At 33.7% G+C, this 19,317-nt stretch overlaps 1 protein-coding gene across 1 annotated transcript in view; it reads right to left on the bottom strand.

Annotated features, from left to right (window-relative positions):
- DPP10 (dipeptidyl peptidase like 10) overlaps nucleotides 1–19,317 on the bottom strand; it is a 601,399-nt gene that overhangs the window by 287,228 nt on the left and 294,854 nt on the right. Inside the window, exon 4 of the mRNA XM_041739998.1 lies at nucleotides 14,941–15,035. Within this exon, the coding sequence (XP_041595932.1) occupies nucleotides 14,941–15,035 (95 nt within the window). The remainder of the gene's footprint in view (nucleotides 1–14,940; nucleotides 15,036–19,317) is intronic.

Raw genomic sequence — 19,317 nt, forward strand, 5'->3', positions numbered from 1 at the left:
TACAAGTAGGTAGTTTTTAAGGCTATTGAATGGGTACCTATTAACCCCTGTAGAGTACCTTGCATATATATTTATTGCTCAATAAATATAAACAGCCACATTAGTACTTATTGATTTGGATCATAAGCCATGCACTAAAACATTTAAAAAACAATTTTTATTTTTAATAAGATGGTGAAAATGGTCTCTGAATTCTCTTAATAACTTAAAAAACAGGGCAGACAAGGTAATTTTGAGGATGAGAGTGCCAATATTCTTCCTCCCAAAAAGTCAATAAATCCGAAATCTTTGGCTGGAGAAAGAAAGGGATATTGTAACATGTATAATTATATAAATTGTTTCTTTAAAATTTAGCTTGTGCTATTCTACTGACCCTTCAAATTATCTAGGGCTTTGTAACCATCATATTTTGAATATATTTTTAAGTGGTCACATTCTGGTGATGCTGGACTAAAGAACAGAGCTTATAAAGCAATGGAGATGCAGATGGCCTACAAACCCATGAAAAGTTGTTCAGCATCACTCATCATCTTGGAAATGCAAATCAAAGCCACAATGAGATATCACTCTACACCTGTCTACATTCTACACCTCTACACCTGTAGTATCAAAAATGCAAGAAAAAAGTGTTGGTAAGGACATGGAGTAAAAGAAACCCATATCCACTGTTGATGGGAATGTAAACTAGCAGAGCCACTATGGAAAATAGTATACATTTTCATAAAAAAAGACAGAAATTCCATACAATACAGTAATTCCACTACTGAGTATTCACTCAAAGAAAATGAATACAATAATTTGAAAAGATACACGTACTCCTATGCTTATTGCAGCATTATTTATAGTAGCCACAATATGGAAGCAACCCAAGTATCCACTGATAAATGAATGGATAAAGAAGATGTGGTATAAATGAATGTATGTATATTCACACATATATACACTAACACAGACACACACATACACACACACAGAGGAATATTCTTCAGCCACGAAGAAGACTGTGATCTTACCATTTGCAAAATATGGATGGTTCTGGAAGATACTATGCTAAAATGAGTGAAGTCAGACTGAGAAAGACAAACACAATATGATTTCACTTATACATGGAATCTAAAAAAAAGAAAAAAACACACTAAAATGAATGAACAAAAAAAGCAGAAACAAATCCATAAATACTGATAATAAATTCATAATTGCCAGAAGGGCGAGGGTTGTGGGAGGGGCAATAATTGGGCGAAGGGAATTGGGACGTACAGGCTTCCAGTTATGTAATGTAAAAGTCACAGAAATGAAAGGGACAGTATACAGAATACACTCACTGGTAATGTAATAGCGATGTATGATGACAGATGGTAGCTACACCTGTGGTCAGCAAAGCATAACCCACAGAATTTTTGTTCTCTAGGTTATATACCTGAAACTAATTGTGTGTCAACTGCTCTTCAAATAAAAGAGAAAAGAGAGAGAGAGAGACCACATAGAAATATATGAAAAGTTAGGGAAGTCCTAAAAATTGTAACATCAGAATTTCTGGATGAGTTTTCCACATTATGGCCTAATACATGTTCAACAGAATGCTTATAAATTAGGTGGACTAGTGCTCTTCATCGGTAAATTACTTGTCTTTTCTTGCTGCAATATTCCATCAGGTAAATCAAAGACTATGATCTCACAGACCTGGTTAATAGAGTTATTATTTTATTTTTTTAAGATTTTATTTATTTACTTGAGACAGAAAGAGAGGAGAGAGAGAGAGAATGAGCAAGAGCAGTGGGAGGAGGGAGTAGAGGGAGTGGGAGAAACAGACTCCCATGGAGTACGGAGCCCAAGGTGGGGCTCTATTTAGGACCCTGAAATCATGACCCGAGTCGAAGGCACGCACTTAACCAATTGAGCCACCTAAGTGCCCTAGAGTTATTATTATAAAATATGACATGTATTTCCAGGTATTTATGTTATTCATGTGGTTTTATTTCTGCCATTGGCAAGAAGATGGCTACTGAGGGCTTGGCAATTCCCCTATTTTTAAAAAGAAAGGAAAGCATAATGAGCATTATTGTCTTATTTAAAAAAAAAGGTTTTAACCTGGCTCTTCTTTAAAAATGAGAGAAATTAATAAATAATAGTGCTTAAAAAGTAAATTTTCCTAAAAGCTCATCATTTTTTTAATAGATGAAAGGCTCATTTAGAGTTCATATGACATCAGTAATTTAGTATTAACATTAATAGTCTCAAATAAAAAGAGAGAAGTTAGTAACTAAAAAGAAAATTGTTTATTCCAGATTTGGTGTATTCTGACATATACCTCATTATTATGTTTGATATCTACTTCTTCCTATATTTTACCTTCAATGAAATTATTATATACAGTATATAATACTTATTAGCTGTTTTCATCTTGATGGGTCTTGGATGCACAGAATTAGATTAATCATAACTTTCTTATTGTGACTTAGTGTAATTCATGATAAATTTGGTAAATAAAAATATAGGATGCCCAGATAAATATCAGAATATCAGATAAAAATATATAAAAATAAGTATAACCATATAACCATGAAAATAACATGAAAAGAATGGAATATCTTATAACAGTCATGAAAATAAGTGAACTACAGCTAAATACAAATATGTGTAAATCAGTAACAGAATGCTGAGTGATAAAGGGAAGTATAAGATCATGGGCTGCTTGATTCCTCTATTAAGAGTTCAAAACCAATTAAGACTACATAATATGTTACTTAGGCAAACACACACAGACACACAGAGTTATATATTCACCAGAAACCCCCCAAAGATGTAAAAATAATTTCCAAAGTGAATTACTTTAAAAATTGAGTTGTCATTTACTAAATTGCACTTTAATGGTCCGAAGCTGAAAGTCATTCTTTATTGTCCACTTTCTCAGAAATGTCCATTAATAGATCCCATGCTAGTTGAGGACACCAGGGGTTGTGTGCAACTATAACTGAATAAATCTCTGTGATCTTTTTCCTGATGCACACAAGCAACCGTTTTTGCTAAATAGAGTTACCATATGACTCAGAATTACACTCCAAATAGCAGAAACACATCAAGAATTATGAAAACATATGCCTACACAAAACTTGCATATACATGCAGAAACATTATTCATAATAGCACCTATTCAGGGTGCCTGGGTGGCCCAGTCAGTTCAGCATCTGACTCTTAAATTTGGTTCAGGACATGATCTCAGGGTGAGATGGAGCCTTGTGTGTCAGGCTCTGTGCTGGGTGTGTAGCCTGCTTAGGATTCTCCTTCTCCTTCTCCCTTTGCCCCTCCTTTACTCCTCAAAAATAAATGAGCCAATTCAAATGTCAATTACCTAATAAATGGATACACAAAAGTAGCATATCATGCAATGGAATATTATTTAACAATAAAAAAGAATAAAGTATCAATAAGTCCTAAAGTCCTAAAACATAAATAAATCCTGACATACTGTACTAAATGAAAGACGTTAGTCACAAAAGACCACATACTGTATATTTCATTTATCTGAAGTGTATGGACTACACAAATCTGAAGAGGTACAACGTAGACTACTGGTTGCAGGAAGCTGCAGAGGGAGAGTCCTGGAGAAAGACTGCTAGTGTGTATAGGTTGCTTTACAGGCACCTGAAGAATATTCTAAAACTGATGACAGTTGTACAACTCTGTGAGTATACTAAAAACAATGAACTATACATTTCAAATGGGTGAAAACTATGGTCTGTGAAGTAGCTCTCAATAAAGCTGTTACAAACAAACAGAGGGCAGTAGTGGAGGGAGAAGAAAGAGGAGGAGGGAATTAGAAAAAAAAAGAAATTGAAGAGTTGTGTGATGAAGTCAGAGGATTTGTGAAATTTCCATGGTTTCTTTTCCAATTGTTAAAATTAAGCTTTAATTAATCTCTAGTTTTCCCATTAGCCAAAAGTTAGAAAAAATCAATTATAGGAGTCATATTTTGCTTATCATATGTCAATTCATTAAGAGATGAATAGATTTTCCTGAAACTAAGGTGAAAGAGACATTTCTTTCAATTTCTAATAAGCAATGAATATATTGGAGTATGAAATAAAGCTCCTTATATGTACATATATATTTCTTGGATATCTTATAATTAACAATGGAAAAAATAAAATAAAATAAATAAAATAAAATAAAAATATGTTGCAAAGAATCAAGTAATTCTTTCCTATCTTTCAATCTTTACCGAAAATAAATACTGTTCATTTCCATAATTGGAAGATCTTTTTACTTGCTTATAATCTGATGGGCTCATACCTTTAGTGAGTGAGGAAAATTATTATTTTGGTTTATAAATTATCCTTTTTGCAGCTGATTCAAATTTAAGGAGAGTTAATTAAATCTCATTTTTCTCCTACACTGTCTCATGGACCACTATGAATCAAATATTTACATAAATGATGCTGTGTGGAAAAAAAAAATAAATCTGATTAATTCATAAAATGTGCACTAAGTGTCTACTTAGGGCTATGCCATCATTGTTCTAGTCACTGAAAACACAAAATTGATTCTGTCTTGGTTGGCCTCTTAAGATATTCATAAACTAGTGAGAAGTTTAATGAAAGATATAAAAATGTATCACTGCTTAATCAAAATATCATCAAAATTTATATTTGAATATGCTTACATATTTCAGGATTTCTAAATCAATAATTACTTCATTAATTATGTCAAACATCTATTTAACTCTTTTGAAATTAAAGTTTTAATTTTAACATTTCAATCAAGGAATCTGATATGTAGAAAACCCAAAGGCCTTCACAAAAAAACAAAACAAAACAAAACAAAAAAACAAAAAAAAACCCCAAAAGACAAAAACAAACAAACAAACAACACCTGCTAGAACTGAAACACAAATTCAGTAAAGGTACAGGATAAAAAATCAACATACAGATATGTGTTGCATTGCTATACACCAATAATGAAGCAGCAGAAAGAGAAATTAAGGAACCAATCCCATTTACAACTGTACCAAAACCCATAAGATACCTAGGAATAAACCTAACCAAAGAGGTTAAAGACCTGTACTCTGAAAACTACAAAACACTGATAAAAGAAATTAAAGATGAAATAAAGAAATGGAAAAACATTCCATGCTCTTGTATTGGAAGAATATTGCAAAATTGTCTATCTACTCAAAACAATCTGCACATTTAATGCAATTCCTATCAAAATACCCACAGCATTATCAACAGAGCTACAATGAACAATCCTAAAATTTATATGGAACCACAACAGATCCTAGATAGACAAAATAGCATTGGAAAAGAAGAGTAAAGCTGGAGGCATCACAGTTTCAGACGTTGTTATATTACAAAGCTGTAGTAATCGAACAGTATGGCCCTAGAACAAGAATAGACATACAGATCAATAGACAAGAATGGAAAACTCAGGAATGAACGCACAACTATATGTTCAATTAATCTTCAACAAGGCAGGAAAGAATATGCAGTGAGAAAAAGCCAGTCTCTTCAACAAATGGTATTGGGAAAACTGGACAGCAACATGCAAAACAAAGAAACTGGAACACTTTCCTACATCATACATGAAAAGAAATTCAAAATAGATTAAAGACCTAAATGTGAGACATTAAACCATAAAAATCCTAGAGAACATAGGCAGTAACCTCTTTGACATGGGTCATAGCAACTTCTTTCTAGATAGGACTCCTGAGATAAGGGAAATTAAAGTAAACATAAACTTTGTGACTTTATCAAAATAAAAATCTTCTACATAGCAAAGGAAGCAATCACCAAAAGTAAAAGGCAACCGACGGAATGGGAAAAGATATTTGATAAAGGGTTAACATCCAAAATATATAAAGAAATTATATAATTCAACATCCAAAAAATGAATAATCCAATTAAAAAATGAACAGAGCACATGAATAGACATTTTTCCAGAGAAGACATCAGATGGCCAATGGACACAGGAAAAGAGGCTCAACATACTGATTGATCATCAGGGAAATAACAAATCAAAACTACAATGAAATATCACCTCACAGCTGTCAGAATGGCTAAAATCAACAATACGAGAAACAGCAGGTGTTGGTGAGGATGTGGACAAAGGGGAATCCTTCTGCCTTGTTGATGGGAATGTAAATGCCACTCTGGAAAACAACATCGAAGTTCCTCAAAAAGTTCAAAATAGAACTACCCTATGATCCAGGAGCCACACTACTAGGTATTTACTCAAAAAATACAAAAATACTAATTATAAGGGATACGTGCATCCAATGTTTATAACAATATTATCTACAATAGCCAAATTACAGAAACAGTCCAGGTATTCACTGACTGATCACTGGATAAAGAGGATGTGGTATATACATACAATGGAATATTACTCATTCATAAAAAAATGAAATCTTAAAAAAATGAAATCTTGCCATTTGCAATGACATGGATGGAGCTAGAGTATTATGCTAAGCAAAATAAGGCAGTCAGAAAAAGACAAATACCATGTGATTTCACTCATATGTGGAATTTAAAAAACAAAGCAAATGATGGGATGCCTGAGTTGCTCAGCGGTTGAGCGTCTGCCTTCGGCACATGGCGTGATCCTGGGTCCCGGGTTCGAGTCCCACCTCTGGCTCCCTGCATGGAGCCTGCTTCTCCCTCTGCCTGTGTCTCTGCCTCCCTCTCTCTGTGTCTCTCATGAATAAATAAATAAAATCCTTTTTAAAAAAATAAGTAAAAATAAAAAACAAAGCAAATGAGCATGGGGGGGGTGAGAAAAGGAGGAAAACCAAGAAATGGACACTTAACTATAGAAAACAAACTGATGATTACCAAAGGAGAGGTGTGTGGAATGACAGGTAAAATTAGGTGATGGGGATTAAGGATGGCACTTGTTGTAATGAGCACCAGTGATGTATGGAAGTGTTGAATCACTGTACTGTACAACTGACACTAATATTATGCTGTATGCTAAGTGGAATTTAAATAAAAACTTAAAAAAGTACTGAATGATCCAAATAATTATAATTAAAACAGTACTTTTGAAAAATAGTACACTTTTAACATCCAGGAGATGATGGATTGAATTTCTACATTCTATGTAAACTTCCTAATTTCATTGCAAATCTTTTTCAACCAAGACTCAAAAATTCCTTTATTGTACTGTTATATACAAAAAAAAAAAAATGTAAACATACACTACATCAACTGAAAACCAAATAGAGTCTAATGTCAAGATTAGTTGGAAAACATTAAAATAGAAATGATGACTTAATGCCATGTAAAAACCTAACACACAATGTTGATTCCTCTATGTCTGAAAGATACAAAGCAATTAGATAGAGACCCGTCCACTCTATCCTCAAACAAATCCTTGATCCACATACTTAGCATTTTTTTTTTCTGTTAGTCCATTCTAGTTCAAGCCCTAAATATTCTCTCATTGACAGAAATACCATTGCTGTAGTCCTCAAAGTGGTCTATAATTTCTACTTTAACATCCCTAGAATTTATTCCTCAAAAACAGAGAACATTCTTTTAAAATGTGACTTAGATATAGCCACTTTCTTCAAAGTGTGCCTACTGTTTATAAAAAAAACCTTGGCCTATAAAACTCAACATAATTTTTCTCATAGTTATTCTACTGGGTTCATCCTCTACATTCCTCATTACAATATTTCCTATTCTTTTTTTAAAAAATATTTCCTATTTTTAAAATAGATCTATGCAGTTCCCACCCAAGTTTTTTTGTAATTATTCTTCTTTGAGCCTACAAAATTCTTGAACCTGACCTTGTAATGTTGCCTCCACAGTGGACCTTTCCAGGGTCCTGAAACTTCTCTAATTTTCACTCCTTGCTACATTTTTCCCCAAGGACTTAGTATCAGCTGCAATTGCTTATATTGAGAATTTGAGTGTTTGTGGTTGGTTTGACAAGCCTTCCTTGTTCAACAGGTATCACCAGAACCTAGAATTTTATCTGATATATACCAGAGGTGAAATCATTTGTTGATAAATGAATTAATAATATTAATAAGCTAAGATATGATGAGTCATTTTAACAATGACGCAACAACATTATAAAACAGGGAGAAAAAAAAATAAAACAGGGAGAAAAAAAAAATAAAACAGGGAGAAAAAGTTCTGTAAGTTTTAAAGGGAAGGAAGAATATCAAACGTAGAGTAGTTACTAACTCTGTAATCGGCTTCCATTATCATTTAGTGTTTGCTGAATGCTGAATACCCTACACTATGTTCCATAAACAAACTGAACTACTATATTCCCAGTGTACTATGAAAATATCTGTACTCTTTACTATAAATGGTTACAAAGTTATAATGCATACTTCTCTATTAGAAAAGCTGCATAGACCAAGGTATTCTGAAACTGGAAGGAAGGAAGGGGAGGGGAGGTGAGGGGAGGGGAGGGGAGGGGAGGGGAGGGGAGGAGAGGAGAGGAGAGGAGAGGAGAGGAGAGGAGAGGAGAGGAGAAGAGAAGAGAAGAGAAGAGAAGAGAAGAGAAGAGAAGAGAAGAGAAGAGAAGAGAAGAGAAGAGAAGAAAAAGAATCCCTGTATCATCAGCTTGGAAACTTTCTAAGGTCTCTTAAAATGCATTTTTCTTGTTCAAATTCCACCATGAATTAATAGAAGAATCTGGATATTTCACTATTAATATTTTTTGAAATGTCTAATTGGCTCTCCATGAATGGTAGGTAGTCAAATATAAAATTCCCGTGAAAGAAAATGAAAGAAATATTCATCAGATGGTCAAGGACATATAATCAGAGCCTTGAACTGCTCAAAACAGACTGATTGGTCCTAGATATAATTCAGAGCACTGACCTCCCAGGAAGCTGAATTTTAAAATAATTGTAATTAATTGCAATAAATCTGGCTGCCAGCTAGCTTCTCATTCTATCTGACACAAAACAAAGCAATTTACATCCACAGCCCCAGGGATTCTAAATAAGAATCTTGAAGGAAGCATACTGGAATTGTAGTAATTTTATTGCACATGTTTAAGAGGATATATTAGATATAGTTGAAACAAGCTCTTTTTCAAAGGGTTAAATAAAAGATGTTTAATAGAAAGTGGTGTTTTATTCCATACAACAGAGACTTTAGATGTATTATTTAGGAAATTTTGATTTCTGTCAAGGATGACATTCAAGAATCTTCATAACAATTAATGGAGCCATTGATATGGTTTTATTAGTAACAGCACTACTGAGGACAAAAATGATTATACCATCCAAAATACTTTATCCCGGTGAGTAAATTTGTTTGTAGCATCTGTTTCCTGGATCATTCACACTGCTAATTAAGGGTGAAACAGATTATGGAATGGTCTCTCTTTGAGTCTTTCTCACCTATGTGGAACTGTAAGAATAACTACAGAATTGTAGAGTAATCATGTCACACTTGCAAACATATGGAGAAAAGAGTATCTGTTCGCACACTTTAGATTTGTCCTTGAAGAGACTGCCAGGTTAAAACTATGCAAAAACTCATTTTCACATTCATCTAACTTAGAAAAATTTTAAACAAGCTAAATATTCATGGTAGATTCAATGTTCTCTTTCCTAAATGAATATAAACAAAATATTCTAATCTTTGCTGAAAAATATGTTACCTTATTTGATTCCCCTGAATGTGCATAGATGGTATATGTAAAGTTCAATACTTCTTTGATGACTAAGACTTGGAAATTACCTAAATAAACTAATTAAATATAATGATCCTTTTAAGAATGAATAATATGGGTGTAAGAGGATCTAAATATTTTCAAGCTGAATAATAAAAACATGAAAAAATATGAATGTATCCAATTGTAGGGAGTAGTTATTGCTTTTGGGTGGAAGACAGCTATGTCCTGTCTGAAAACAAAAAATTCAATTATTTATAAATAACGTAATGCCCATGTGAATAATTACACTGGCTGGAACTCTATGTAGTCATCAGTTTTTATCCTCTAACTTAAAGAAAATCACTTGTTTTTTTTTGGTCAAAGGAGTGGATAATTTCAGTAAGTGATACCAACTTGTCTGAACAACAACAAAATATCTCAATTAGAAGTATCTCCAGAAAACTATAAGAAAACTAGGGCCATACTTTTAGCCTATACTCTACACTATCTAGAGAGGAGAAATCCAAGGCTATGTGATTATATTCATGTTTGCTGGTCTTCTTTAGAGATCTATCTATAAAAAGAAGAAACATGTCTCAAGAAAATGAAGCCAGAAGCCACAGCTTAAAGTCTCTGACAAAAAGAACCATTGCTTTGATCTTACCCATTAAAAAACTACCTTTGAATCATCTTGGGTTCCCTTGGTATCCCTGCCTCAAATTGGATTTTGCAAATTTGGCACCATTGACATTTTCAGCCAGGTAACTTTTTTGTTGTTGTTGTAAGGAGCTGTCTTGTGCATTTTAGAATGTTTAATCTCATTTCTGACCTCTATTCACTAGATTCCCATGGCACACTACACCTCACCAGCCATAACAATCAAGAATATATCCAGAGTTGCCAAATGTCTCCTGATGGCAAAATTACCCCCGAATGAGAATCACTAGTCTAAATAAAGAAACTGTATTGTGCACACAGGAACTGGGTAAATGTGCAGTTCCTGTGACTTCACTGGCCAATCAATATTGGTCACACTACTGATGTCATTACTACGGAGATACCAACACATACTGCCAGTCAGATCTTAAAAAAAATAACAAAGTCTCCATAATTATAGCCAACATGTAAAGTCACTTGTCCAGTCAGAACTTTCTAATTACGTTTTGTAAGTTCATTTTTTGAGTTTTTATTTAAATTCCAGTTAGTTAACATACAGTGTAATATTAGTTTCAGGTATAGAATTTATTGATTCACCACTTACATGCAATACCCAGTGCTCATCACAAGTGCCCTTCTTATCTTTATTTCAAATTTTAAGGGACGAAATAAGAGGTGAAATTTTGAGTGCCTTTATCCAATAAGTATTTATTGGTACCACAGAATTTTTTCCATAGGGCACCTATTTCCTTAAACATGAATCAGAAAATAAGTTCCTTGATTGATTTCATGGTGGGAAAAAAAAAAAAAAAAAAGAGTTGGTTCCATTCCCCCCACCCACACATACACAGTGGCAGAACAAAGAAAAAATAAATAAATAAATAAATAAATAAATAAATAAATAAATAAATAAATATAAACATTACAGTGGCATGCAAACCTACAAATGCTATCTCTATGCCTAAGTCAATAAATTCTCCCTGGTTCTAATCAAATGTACTATCTAAGAATGGCCTATAAAGATACAATTGGGCCGCCAAAATGCGTAGCTAACATTTCTTTGGAATCATTCTGCCCCCAAATATGAATTTCTTCCCTCTGTTCTGGGCTATTTTTATAGCATGTTTTTAAAAGCTTGTAGATTTTCAGAATCAAAAAGATGTAAGAGTCTTACCCATCAGTCACCCATTTCCATATTAGTGCATTAGATACATGTTTCTAATTTCCTTCTAATTTCAAAAAGTGATTCGATAGAACTGTTTATGGCTTCTGGTGTTTTCTGCTCAGACCACTGGTGATTTTCAATTTACTGACAGCAGAAAGAGTACATACAGCTAATACTTATGAAACATTTCCTCATTATGTCACTGTGAATGAGCTTTTGTTTGAAATAGTTCTGGCTTTAAGAGATAACATTTTCAAACACTTAGAAATGATTAAGAGCAGTTTTGGGGCTAAACCACTTCTTTTGCATAACTCCTCTTCAAAAAGTTATATACCCTTCAATTTCCTCCTTCATTAGAAATCCACCTATCTTCAATCCAAAAGAAGCCTTAAGACAATTATTTCAGGAAAATGATTTACTTTTGTTTTATTTTTGACAGCCATGCCCAATATTACTGTTAATCATAGAGTCTGTTAACCATGATTATATAGCTAAAAGTACCCACTATTCATATTTAAAATGATTTTAAGAGGAGAAATGACAATGTGGTGTTATCTTAATTATTAAAATAAACTGTTACATTTTAGAAAAATATGTCCCACTAAATAATAGGCTATTCTGTTATCACACTTCTATCAATAAATAGTTTATTTTCTTAATTGATTTGGCACTTTTATTACACAGCTTTTATAGTGATCTTAGCCAATTAACTAGGATTCTAATTAAAATATTGATAATTGCTCAATGAAAAAAATTGCAGTATGAATAAAATCCTTATGCTCTGGTAAGAGATTTTTTCAAGCAGAGTGGCCTTGGAGAGAAAGCAAATCCAGATTTTAGCCTAGCATGAGCTTTGAAAATACAACTATATTTAAGTATGCTATCTTGGAGTGGGGGGGAAATGATTAAATGAGTTCCTCTGTAGAGATGTGGAATCATGGTATTTGTATTGTTTATTTTTACAGATTTTTAAAAAGATTTTATTTATTCATGAGAGACCAGAGAAAGAAAGGCAGAGACACAGGCAGAGGGAGAAGCAGGCTTCAGGCAGGGAGCCCAATGCGGGGCTCCACCCAAGACTTCAGGATCACGCCCTGAGCCAAAGGCAGACGCTCAACTATGAACCACCCAGGCATCCCTATGTTTTACAGTTTAAAGTTAACTGGTTGCAAATATATACCACACTCCAATCCCTTATCCATGCATCCCACTACCCCCAGTGAATTCTGATACCTCTAGGACTTATAAATTGTTTAATTATCTGTGTTGTGAGATAAATGTCTTTAGGGAAACTATGAATCTTAAAAGATCAGTAAATTAGAATATTTGCTAAATATGACTCTGTGGTAATTAAGAGTCATTGCCTACATAGAAGAGAGTAGAAATAGACCTCTGAAGGATTTAAAAAGATTAAACACACAGGCACAAAGATAAAATGGTATTAACAGCACATGAATAAGATGAGCTGGAGGTGGTATGAGATAGCAACAAAACCACTGGGATAATGGACTAAAGCCACAAGGTTTTATTTGTTTTTGTTTATTTTTTGATGTATCATAGAGTGTAAGAAAGCAAGGAATAAATGTTGAAAAAAAACATAATCTGTGTTTACGGTTTTTTTATAATGAAGACTCCATTAAACTGTAAAAAAGTGAATGATCAGCAAGAAATAGTCACATAGCTGAATATTCAGATACTGAGTGTCCAAATCCAACTTAAAATCCTTGGCCATTGAAGGCCTATACTACACCTCAAAAATGATACTTTATGATTAAAAAAAACATACAAAATAAGAAATGTATTTTGTTTCTTCCCCAAAACTAATTTTATTGAAAATCAATTCATATTGACTTTAATGGGCAAATCATTAGCATATCCTCTCCTCATTACCAATTCCTGCTTTCTGCCTTCTGTCCTACTGAGGGCTTTTTTTTCCATTCATTTCAACATCTCTTGATGATTCCTTAGCCTTTTCTCCAATACCTCAAAGGACCATCTAATTAAGAAACAAAAGGGCAGCATAGGTGGCTCAGAGGTTTAGCACCTGCCTTCCGCCCAGGTCATGATCCTGGAGTCTAAGAATTGAGTCTCGGATCAAGTCCCACATCAGGCTCCCTGCATGGAGCCTGCTTCTCCCTCTGCCTGTGTCTCTGCCTCTCTCTCTCTGTGTCTCTCATTAATAAATACATAAAATCTTAAAAAAATAATTAAGAAACAATATATACTGTTCTATACTACTTATTAAGCTTTTTCAATAGAATTAGTATTATCTGCCCCAAGGAAATCCAAATTTTTAGAAAGTGAGCAATATGGCTTCTATATTCTCAACATTCTACAAGGGCCATCAAGAGTTGCATTCAGGGTAGCTATTTTTCTAGTATCTATGAATTAACCAATTAGTTTAAAAACAAAATGTCCTTATTGTGTCAGTTGCTGCCCTAATTACTAAAATGCATCAGCTGTTTGGTTTAATTTAGACTAATAGATATATAACTATAAAAGCATTTCCTGATATCAATGACCATTTTTTCTTAAAATATAAAACCACCAAACAACAGAAGTTTCCATTCTATCTCTTTCACCTAACCAGCCATTTTATAATAAACATGAAGTCTAGAAGCCTATTCCAAATGTAGAAGTAGAAATAAAAAAAAAAAAAGTAGCTGATGATTTGCTCACTGATTTAATTTGCATGGAAGATCCTCTTAGGCCTTGGAGTATGTTTTCTCTGTGTCATAGGAAATTATTTAATAGGCAATATATTGAACCTTTCATTATATAAAACCATGAGTGAATAAACTGTGCACTATTTTTCCGTGGTGTTTGACAGCTAAAGTTTGAATATCTGCAAAAGTTAATTCATTAATACTTGCCCTGTAGATAATCATAGTTAAATCCAAACTTAAGAAGCCTGAATTTACATGAAAGACAAAATTCATATTCTCTTGTAAGAACAAATAAATATATTCTATTACTTAAACATTGTCAGGCTAACCAGTGAAATGATGATAGAAGCCTATGTTATAAAACTAAAATTCATCAAATCAGCAGAAGGCCAGTTTTAGAAAGCCTGCCTTCTGATTGATCCAGAAAACTACAACAAAGTTGGAAGTCAAAAAGAATGAAAAATAAAGAGTAAGAAAAAAATTGTGGTAACTTGTGTTAGTTTTTTTTTTTTAATCTTGACATTCATATGAGTGACCTTACATAGGAAATACTGGAAAAAATTTCCATTGTAGTGATATTTTATTTTTGGAACCATTTATTCATTGACTAAAAAGGGGAGATATGAAGATAAATGGGGAGACATGAAGCAGATGGTCACATGGGCATTTCCTATTAATAGATGTACTGATTCTAATGATGTGCCGAACCCTAACTTTTTACCTGAAATGTGTTGCAGGTGCTGAAGCTGAAGAAGAAAAAAGTTATGAGCACCAAGAGAGCATTCTAAACAATACTGAAATGCATAAAGTAATTAATCTTTCATTACTTACAAAAGTTGTGTTTTCCAATAATAATGTGGTGGCATTTGTTTCTATATTCAGTTTAATGACATGTCCATTCTCGCTTTTATACACCACATCTGTATCTGCAACAACAAAGATATTAACAATTGACAAACAGATTGACTAGGTAATATAATAAACTATAAAGGAGAAAATGTGCATAATAAGCAGGCACATTAGAACAATCATTGTTAGCCTTTAATAACCTGAGCAAATTTTTGTACTTGGCTCACATTAATCTTCAACGATCAAGAAGCCTGGCTAGCACATGGTCTATTGTACAGTGAAGACAGGGTTAGTGAAAGGGCCACTCAGGTTTCTGGTTTAACAACTGAAAATTAATTAAAATATGGAAAATCTGCTGCCCACTGTGTGATGGAAAGAAGGGGCAAAGAAGTGCCTCCCATTTCCAAGGCACTGTTACTGAATCATGATCTAGTTAAATTGACAACAAGGGCTGCCAGTTTACCATAACTCCACACAATTCTGAGCTACTCCTACCAGACCATCCTCATGCAGACTTTTTCCTGTTTCCAGTCTTACCACTTCTCAATTCCTTTCCAACCTTTCTCCTTAGGAAATTTGTCCCTGATATTTTACCTGGCTTGTGTGATCACAGATCAAAATCTCTGAGACTGTTAGTTAGCATGCCATTGCAACCTCTCTGTCAACTTTAGGAAAATGATGTTTTTATTTTATTTTATTATTTTATTGTATCTTATTTGATTTTTGACGTCTTCATTTTAAATAATTGCATTGCTTCTGGCTAATTGTTGATTTTATATATATTTGAGTTCAATTCAGCCACATTTGTCAGCAAATTAAATCTTCTTCAGAATACCTCATGGAGGGAATCCCTGGGTGGCTCAGTGGTTTAGCGCCTGCCTTCGGCCCAGGACATGATCCTGGGGTCCTGCGATCGAGTCCCGCATTGAGCTCCCTGCGTGGAGCCTGCTTCTCTCTCTCTCTCTCTCTCTCTCTCTCTCTCTCTCTCATGAATAAATAAATAAATAAAATCTTATAAAAGAAAAAAAAGAATACCTCATGGATGCCTGGGTGGCTCAGTCAGTTAAGCATCTGACTTTGGCTCAGGTCATGATCTCAGTGTCCTTGGATCCAGCCCTGAGTAGGGCTCCCTGCTCTGTGGGGAGTCTGCTTGTCTTTCTCCCTCTGCCTCTCCCCCCACTTGTGCTCACTCTTTCTCTCAAATAAATAAATAAAATCTTAAAAAAAAAAAAGAATACCTCAGACTAAAAGTATCAACAGAAGGTAAAACTACCAGAGAGGATACTCGGGAGTTAAATATACATATATATTCATTTTCACATTCATCTTAGAAAAAAATTAAACAAGCTAAATATTTATAGTAGATTCAATGTTCTCCTCCCTAAATGAATATAAAAGAAATATCCCAATCTTTGCTGAAAAATGCTATTTTATTTCTTTCCCCCTGAAGGTGCATAGATGATATGTGTAAAGTTTGATACTTCTTTGATGACTATGACTTAGAAATTACCTAAATAAGATAATTTAATATAATGACCTTTTTTTAAATTAATAATATGGGTGTAAGAGGATCTAAATATTTTCAACCTGAGGGACGCCTGGATGGCTCAGTGCTTGAGCACTTGCCTTGAGCTCAGGGAGTAATCCCAGGGTCTGGGATCGGACTCCCTGTATGGAGCCTGCTACTCCCTCTGCATGTCTCTGCCTCTCTCTCTCTCTCTCTCTCTCTCTGTGTGTCTCTCATGAATAAATAAGTAAATAATCTTTAAAAAAATAAATATTTTCAACCTGAATAAAAAAAAATGAAAGAAATATGAATGTACCCCATGATAAGGAGGAGTTATTGCTTTTGGGTAGAAGAGAGATATGCCCAGTATGAAGACAAATAAATTCAATTATTTGTAAACATGATATAAATAATGTAATGCCCATGTAAAGAATTATGCTGGCTGGAACATTAAGTAGTCATCAGTTTTTATCTTCTAACTTAAAGAAAATCTTTTGCTTCTTGGTCAAAGTAGTTGATCAATATATAATACATATTATATGCATATATATGTATTATATTACACATATATGTATAAATTACACATATATACATAATTTTATACATCATACATATTATATATTACACATAGAAATACATATATATTACATATCACACATGTATGTGTGTGTGTTAAAGGGAAGATACCCAAATAAAAGAAGACTTGAGTGCTTTTTCTTGTTTTATGATAATCTTCTTTCCAGTTTTACTCAATTCTAACCTTTTGCATGATATTGCATCTCCCTAATCCTGTGTCCATTCTTAGAAGAAAGGCAATGTTGAAGCAGTCTGGGTCCACTATCCACAATAAATGAAGTTAAACAAGATACAATTTTATCAGAATAAGCTTTTCTGATTTGTTCTCTAGTTATTTCAATATTACAAAAAGCTATATCTAAAAATGACTCTCCTATTAAAGTTATAGATGGCACAGGAAGCCAGTACTTCTTGAGCTCAATAAGGACAATGACATGTTGGGTTGGGAAAAACAAACAGTGCTTTAAAAAGGGAGGAAAATAGACAAAAAAGATTTTCAAGTTACTATCTGAAGTGGACTGTATGGGCAGAAAGGCAGTTGTATGTGATATTTAAAATAAGGCCCTCTATCACCTTCTGAACTGAATCAGCTATAAATAAACTAGGTTCTCCTATCATTAACTTTACCTGTTGTCTATTCTAGAGATGTAAAACAAATCTGAGCTCTACACAAAGAATAAATACTTATTTTGATTTATATTTCTTTCCTCTTCTCCCTTTCTTTCCTATCCTGTACTTCTGATCACAGCTCAATAGGAACACTGGTCACCTGTGTTACTCATTTGGTTTTGCCAGCTAATTCTGGTCTTCTGTCTTTGAGCTCTCAATTACTGTTGCTTGAAAAAATGAGTACGATCTCAATCAAGACTCAATCAAGATTCAATCAATCAAGACTTCTGTTATTTTTCTTCATATTCTCAGTTCTGGATCACTTCTAGATACTAAAGGAAACTGCCATCATTGATTAGCAAGAAGAGCCAAAGAGCATGTCTTAACAAGTCATCCTTGTAATATTTTCACTATAAATTAAGAGAAAAAGGACTTTACCCCTTATACTGCACAGTGAAGGAAAATAAAGCCAAAAGCCATCAATGAGTGGTTCTTCTGCTAAGGGGGAAGCATATCGTAGAATGTCAAACAGGGGGCAGCCTTGGTGGCTCAGCGGTTTAGCGCCGCCTTCAGCCCAGGGTGTGATCCTGGAGACCTAGGATCGGTTCCCATGTCAGCCTCCCTGCATGGAGCCTGTTTCTCTCTCTGCCTGTGTCTCTGCCTCTCTTTGTCTCTCATGAATAAATAAATAAAATCTTGAAAAAAAAGAAGAATCTCAAACAGGGATGAAGTCTGTGGACTTAGGGAGGAAGAAGAGCTCAGAGAGCATCTGCAGTATGTATGATGGTTCATCTTTAATGGTAAGGATGAGTAACACATGGCCCCACAGTCTCACAGTAAGAGCAAACTCTAAGCCAATGATGGATTGAATCAGATTTAGAAAGAGGGTAATTAACTTTTGTTTTCCTTAGACCCAAAGTAGAAGGAAGCAAAGCTTATTTGAGAAGATAAAAACTATGTTTAATATTTTAAAAGTAAATCTTGCTGAATTATTTAGACTTGAAAAAATGTACAGAGATTTGGGATTTATAAATACCTTTAGATCTGCACATTTGCAAATTTTCCTATTAGATTCCCAATGCTGAATTAGAAGAAGAAATGTTTTTAATTCAAGTGTAACTCCGTAGCTTAAAATTTAATACAGATTTCTGCATGAATTATTTTAAAAGCATCTAATATCTGCCTTTATTAATTCTGTTTAATTTTATTTTCTGGTCTTTAAAATGTGGTCTTCTGGGTCTCATATTTATCCTACTTTACTGTTTGATTTACAATCACTAGTGGAATCTACCATTTTGATACTCCTGTTACTGCATTAATAAATTACTTTCTGGAACTATATTTCAAAATTTTCATGTCATATTTTGCTTAATATTAGGTAATGAAATACTAGTGAATAAGTGCAATGAATAAAGTACATTAACCCAGGAAGATTAAGGTAGGTATACTTGAAATATTCTTAAAACACAGTATTAGGCATGTCTACACAGTACTTTGATTAAATAATCTTTCTTCCTTTTCAGCTCATTGAAAGTTAAGAGTCAATTATCCTGAACACATATTTGATTCAGTTAGTTTTTTTAAAATGAAAAGGTGAAACAAGACAGAATCACCATCTATCCTCTCCATCCTGAGCTCCAAGAATGTATGTTTAGTATCTGTCTCCC

Source organism: Vulpes lagopus, chromosome 24 (assembly GCF_018345385.1).
Source record: "Vulpes lagopus strain Blue_001 chromosome 24, ASM1834538v1, whole genome shotgun sequence".
NCBI lineage: Eukaryota > Metazoa > Chordata > Mammalia > Carnivora > Canidae > Vulpes > Vulpes lagopus.